Genomic DNA, 6,067 nt, shown 5'->3' with positions numbered 1-6,067 from the left:
CCAGGCCATCAATGGTGGAGGCAGCCACCTTGACCTGTTGTTGCGGTTGTGCGTGTGTGTGTGTGTGCGTGTTTGTATGGGTGAGTGTGAGTGAGTGAGTGTGTGTGCGCGCGCGTGTGTGTATGTGTGTGTGGTGGTACAAACCCGGCAAATATAGGCAGAAAGCAAGTTGAGCAAACGATGCCAACAACAACATGGTCATACACCCACACAAACCTGGTAGTATGTGTATGCGTCGAGGTCTGTGAGGTTGTAGTTGGTGAGGTCGTTGCCCGTGACGATGGTCCAGGGTGTGCCCGCTGGTTGGCGCATGCTGTTCAGGTGCTGCACCCACAGCTTGTACGATGAGATGGTGCCGTGGCGCTCGCCAAACAGCGGCTGCTTCCACGTGATGTGCAACACGGTCGTTGCTGCCGCTCGCGCCACCACATCCTGGGGTGGACCTGAAGGGTTGAGGAGGGAAAGAAAGGGGAGGGGGGTTGTAAGCGAGTGAGGGCCCTGTGTGAGTGAAGCTGAGTACAAGCAAGCATGCCCAAAGGACAAGGACATCTAAGTTACAACTTCACGGACACACACACACACACACACACACACACACACACACACACACACACACACACACACACACACACACACACACGACACACACACACACACACGACACACACGCACAAGCGCCAACCTGTTGGGGTGCCGGAGAGGGTGCGAGCGCGCACGGCGTCAGAGGCCGGGCCCTGACCGCGGACGGTGCGGGCAGCCACACGGAAGGCGTAGGTGGTGTACGGGTCGAGGCCAGTGAACGTGTGCTGGTTGTCCTCCGTGATGACGGGATGGCGGCCAACGCAGACGGTGTCCTGGCACGTGTCAAACACCGTCGCATCGTCGCCTGCAAAGGGTGCGTTGTTCGAAGGGGAGTGGCACGTTTGTGTGTTTGTTGGTGAGGAACGAGGAGGCGCGCAATGGTGACTCGATGCTCTCAAACGCATAGATCCCCCCCCCCCCACACACTTCGCAATACTGACCGTCGTTGCATGGGGTGCCATTCGGGGCGACATCATAGACGCACTCGCCGCTGACGCAGCGACCGGGCAGTTTGCACTGACCCATTGGTGGATCACATGTCTGTGTCGTTTGGACCAAACACAACACACGAGGATGAGATTGCCACGAAGGGATTCGAGACACTGGTAGTTTTGACCAAACGCAACCCCACATCCACTCACAATTACGTGCCATCTGCACGGGAGCGCTGCTGTACGCACCACGTCGAAGCATGGATCTGCGGATTCGTCGACGCGGTAGAAGACCTCGACGTCGTCCACTTGCCAGCTGTTGTAGGAGCCAGTCAACCACTCGTTGTTGTACGTGCTGCTGCTCTGGTGCACACTGTGCTCAGCAATAGCACGGATACACGCAACAGCATGGATGGCGATGAGTATGAGGAAACGACAGCATCGTTGCTTGCAGATGTATTGTAACCAACACGACGCTGGAAGCCAAAGCACACATGCATGGGTTTGACTCACGTGTAAGCATTCGTGCTGGTGTATCCAGACCGACAGTCGGTTGACATGCGGAAATCAGAGTTACCTACATGTGCGTCAATGAGAGTGTGTGTGTGTGTGTGAGTGTGTGTGTGAGTGCATGTGTGTGTGCAAACGGACTTGCGCACGCCAGCAACGAAGGCCAGAGCACCGAGCCCATCAACACCAACACAAGATACATGCACAAACACAAACACGACGACAACGCACCGAACTCAGGGCAGTAGTCTGGGCGCGTGTACTGGGCGTACTCCGGATAGTTGAGGAGATCTGTGCGCTCGAATTGGCCGTTGTTGACAAAGCGGAAGAGGAAGGCATCATCGGCACGGAGATACGTGGACGTGTCGGAGCGCCAGCTGTTGGGAGCAAAGGCGCCAAATACGCGCGGTCCCTGCGGGCTGCCCTCTGTCGAACGGACAACGACAACCGTCTGGCCCTTGTTGTCGCAGCGTGCGTGGAAGGTGGAGCCGGAGAAGCCGTGGTCTGATGCGCGGAAGCAGAGCTTGAAGCTCGAATCGCTGTTGGGCGACACCTCCTTGGAGATGGCCAGGTTCATGTCCTTTGTCAGGATCTCGGAGCCCATGATGGCCTGTGCCGGCGCATTGGCAGAGATGACGGTGCGGTCGCCGTACACATTCTCGTCCACAACTGCGGTGATCACGTGCGGTGAACAAGACGGGGGTGGCGTTGGCCGAGGGGTTGAAGTGATGATGAGTTAAAGGGATGAGGGCATGTATCGGAGATAGCACAGAGACAAGCATGACACAGATGCAGATGTAACTCGTGGCCAGAGCCATGCGACAGAAAATGAAGACAAACAAGCGAGAGCGCGGCGACTCACTTCTCCAGCATTCGACAGGATCCCCTGAAGCGATGCAGAGATGCTGGCCGTCAAAGCCAAGCTTTTGTGTCTGGTACGAGGCCGTCCAATGCACGTTGTCGTACTGATACGTTTGAAGATCAAATCTAAACGGCACAGTGGCAAGGCAAACGCGCGTGTGTGTGAATTGTGTGTGCGCGCGTATGAGCGTGTGTTTGCTTGAGTGCGTGTGCATGTATGCAGGCGCATCGTTACACAGCAGAAGCACAGTTCACTAACATGACCACACAACAGCAACACAAGAGCCATCACGCTCACCGGTACATGTCGTTGTCGTTGTAGTCGCCGACGAAGATCTTGTTGCTCACGACTGCAAATGTGCCGTAGATGTTCGAGAACCCTTGAGGCGAGCCGCTCAGCCTGTTCGTGGTGTGAGGGGGGAGCAGGGCGTGCAAGGAAGAGTGGCGTTCGTGAGACCACAGCGACCACGGCAAGTAGGTCTAACTTCAGCACAACTACACTCACACACACATACACACACACACCACACACACACACACACGGAGCAGGTACACACCACACTCACACGCAGACACACACACACACACACACACACACACACACACACGGAGCAGGTACACAGAGGAAGTGCCTCCGAATGCACTGACGAGAAAGAGCGCTGGAGTTGGCCCGTCTCCCAGTCGAGGACGCGGATGTTGTAGCTGCCGCTCTGCATGGCATACACGACACCATCGTGCAGCGACACACCGCCAACGGTCGTGCCAAAGTTGTACGCCCAAAGTTGCTGTGGCAAGGGGAGGCGGAAGAAGTATTGCAGGGCATCGGTTGACACCATGGGAAGCATCGACTCGTGAGCGTATGTTCAAGGTGGTGCACGTGTGGTTGCTTGCACGACGCACAACCGCCACAAACACGTTCTCACATACACACACACACACAGACACACAGACACACACACGCACGCATATACACTGACACACACGCATTTTCACACACACACACACACACACGAACAAACACACACACACGCAGGCGCGCAGACACAAGCATGCATGCTCACCGTCACGAGAGGGAAGGGGCCGTAGCGGTAGACGTAGTTGTCCGTGTAGGTGTTGAGCAGGTACGTTTCATCCACGTGCACCCATATTTGCATCAGCTGCAGGCACGCGACAAAGGAGAAGAGGTACAGGGCATGAGTGTGGAATGAGAAGTGAGAGGAGACGGGTGAGGATTCCATGTGTGATGCCAGATGAGTTACGAACCATGGCAGCGAGCACGCACACACACACGCACACACACGCACACACGCACACACACACACACACACACAAACTACTCCAGCAATGAGACTCACGTATCGGCGCTGCTGGATGCGGAAGCGGCCAACGAGCGTCGTCAGATCGTCGGCAGAGTACCTGATACCGGCAGCGGAACACAACACGACGCGATGCAATGGACAGGAATGTGAGAAAATGTGCGAGAGTGCGAAGTCTGGTTGTGCGTGCATGGCACGGAGCGTGAAAGCACACACAATGCCTCCCTCCTCCTGTAACAGAACGGCCCCACTCACCGGTAAACGACCGTGCCTGTGGACGAAGATGTGTACTCGGGGAACCACCACTCGTTGCGGCGCGGGTTGTATGCCATGCCGTAACTGCGTGTCGACCACGTGCCGCTGAACGTCGACGTGACTGGAGACACGGGCTGGGGCCGCGGCACGCTGCGACACTGCCCCATCACGCACGTGTCAAAGCCAGTGCTGCAAGCCGGCCACATGCGGCGTGTAGGTACGTTGTGAGCGCGTTGTATTATGTGTGTGTAGGTGCATGTGCGTGTGTGTGTGTGTGTGCGCGCGCGTGCGTACATGGCGTATGAGAGCTACAGTGAAGGCAGGCACCACAAACGCACAACTGCATGCTCGTTCTACGCATGTCCTGCGAGAGTGCACGATGACAACGACAAGGGTCCCGGCTCACCTGTCGTCGCCGTCGTCGCACTCGGTGCCATCGCGCTTGGCCGGAGCGGTGCACATTGGGCCATACTGAACAAGGACATGCAGGAGTCATTTGTGAGCGCGAACACAATCACATGTGCATATGTGCGTATGTGCTGGTGTTGGCGCTCGTGCGACTCTTCCGTGCGAACACACAGACACACACACATACTTACGAATGGATCGTGGATGCATTCGCCAACATCGTGGCAGGTGTCGCGAGCGTGACAGCTGATTTCCTCACATGAGGAGGGAAGTGGCTCTGGGGTTCAGTACAAGGAACATACACACAAACACACAGCCACGTAGTGACAACGTGAGGTGACGAATGGCATAATGCTCATGCCGACTGACGATGTAAGCACGAGAGCATCAGTCCCGACATGTGATTGGTTCAAACAATTCGCACCATCCATCATGCACCAGCGCACCTGGTGTGTAGTAGATGCTGTACTCGACGACTTCGCCCTCATCCGACGGCGGCAGGTCATACGTCACCTGGTGGGCGCGGTGGGGTGGTGGGAAGTGGGGAATGAGTGGTGTTGTCAGTGAGCGAGGCAGTGCAACAAGTACACACACACACAAACAAACACACACCAAACACACACACACACACCTTGATGGCCGTCTTGTTGAGCGCGTTGGCGCCGACGTTGTCGGGCGGCGTGCGGGGAATGCCTTGACCGGTGGTGGGCGCGATGGTGTTGCTGCGCTGGCCCTCGCCAACTGACGTCCACGCAGACACCTGCACCACATAGGTGGAGATGGGATCCAGGCCATCAATCTCAACGGACCGCACACTGCCGCTGGACGTGGTCATGGACTGCCACGTGCCACCAAGCCTAAGGGGACGACGATGGTTCGGACAAGAGAGGAATCGCCACGTGTGAGCATGGCGTAAAGAGTGCAACCAGGCGCGAAATCACACACACACACGCCTCACCACTCTCATCACCACCGGGAATCACTCACTTCTGGTAGTAGACGGTGTACTGGGTGACGACGCCGTTGGGTTCGTGTGGCGGCTGCCAGCTGATGGTGATCACCTCGCCATTGTCAGAGAGCTCCTCATCAGCCTGCACGTTGGACGGTGGGCCGGGCGGTGCCTCCTGTGTTCGCACAGTGATGCTCGCGGATGGCGGTGACGCACCGGCACCGTTGAACGTGGTCAGGTAGAAGGTGTAGTCTGTGTAGGGCAGCAGGCCCGTGACGGTGAAGGTGTAGTAGTTGAGGCTCGTCACAAACGCGGCCGGGCCACCAGCAGAGGCAATGTACACCTGAAGGGAGTGATTGGGGTTGTGGGAGACAGCAGGGAATGTGAGCAAGTGAACACGGCCAAAGCTGAAAGCTGGTTCAGTGCAACACAAGACAGCAAAACACATGCAGGCACACACACAAACAAACCACACACACACACACACACACACACACACACACACACCTCGTAGCCAAGAAGGCGGCCGTTGTGTGTCGGGTTGGCTGGTGCGTTCCATGTGAGCTTAATCTTCGAATCAGACAGTGCTGTGCCGGCGACGTCCACAGGGCCAGACGATGGTGGCGCCTCGAGTGTGGTGCCGTGAACGGCATCGCTGAGCGGACCGCCGCCAATGCTGGTGTACGCCTGCACCTGCACGGCGTATGTGCGTCCGGGGTGGAGGTCGTCGAGGGTGTAGGAGGACGTGTTGGAGT

At 57.1% G+C, this 6,067-nt stretch overlaps 1 protein-coding gene across 1 annotated transcript in view; it reads right to left on the bottom strand.

Annotated features, from left to right (window-relative positions):
• Nucleotides 1–216: 216 nt before the first annotated feature.
• The window catches only part of PTSG_13098 (uncharacterized protein), a gene marked incomplete at both ends in the record, with an annotated part of 12,052 nt that continues 6,201 nt past the window's right edge, over nucleotides 217–6,067 (bottom strand). The window contains 18 exons of the mRNA XM_004988725.1: nucleotides 217–443; nucleotides 683–886; nucleotides 1,023–1,122; nucleotides 1,263–1,386; nucleotides 1,527–1,590; nucleotides 1,755–2,192; nucleotides 2,386–2,510; nucleotides 2,683–2,784; nucleotides 3,033–3,169; nucleotides 3,446–3,541; nucleotides 3,740–3,800; nucleotides 3,956–4,144; nucleotides 4,362–4,426; nucleotides 4,555–4,640; nucleotides 4,810–4,876; nucleotides 4,995–5,220; nucleotides 5,351–5,655; nucleotides 5,820–6,005. Of these exons, the coding sequence (XP_004988782.1) occupies nucleotides 217–443; nucleotides 683–886; nucleotides 1,023–1,122; nucleotides 1,263–1,386; nucleotides 1,527–1,590; nucleotides 1,755–2,192; nucleotides 2,386–2,510; nucleotides 2,683–2,784; nucleotides 3,033–3,169; nucleotides 3,446–3,541; nucleotides 3,740–3,800; nucleotides 3,956–4,144; nucleotides 4,362–4,426; nucleotides 4,555–4,640; nucleotides 4,810–4,876; nucleotides 4,995–5,220; nucleotides 5,351–5,655; nucleotides 5,820–6,005 (2,802 nt within the window). The remainder of the gene's footprint in view (nucleotides 444–682; nucleotides 887–1,022; nucleotides 1,123–1,262; nucleotides 1,387–1,526; nucleotides 1,591–1,754; nucleotides 2,193–2,385; nucleotides 2,511–2,682; nucleotides 2,785–3,032; nucleotides 3,170–3,445; nucleotides 3,542–3,739; nucleotides 3,801–3,955; nucleotides 4,145–4,361; nucleotides 4,427–4,554; nucleotides 4,641–4,809; nucleotides 4,877–4,994; nucleotides 5,221–5,350; nucleotides 5,656–5,819; nucleotides 6,006–6,067) is intronic.

The sequence above is a fragment of the Salpingoeca rosetta genome (genome assembly GCF_000188695.1).
Source record: "Salpingoeca rosetta unplaced genomic scaffold supercont1.34, whole genome shotgun sequence".
In the NCBI taxonomy this organism is placed as follows: domain Eukaryota; class Choanoflagellata; order Craspedida; family Salpingoecidae; genus Salpingoeca; species Salpingoeca rosetta.
The sequence above is the reverse complement of the archived record's forward strand: the minus strand, read 5'-3'. Positions and strand labels throughout refer to the sequence as shown.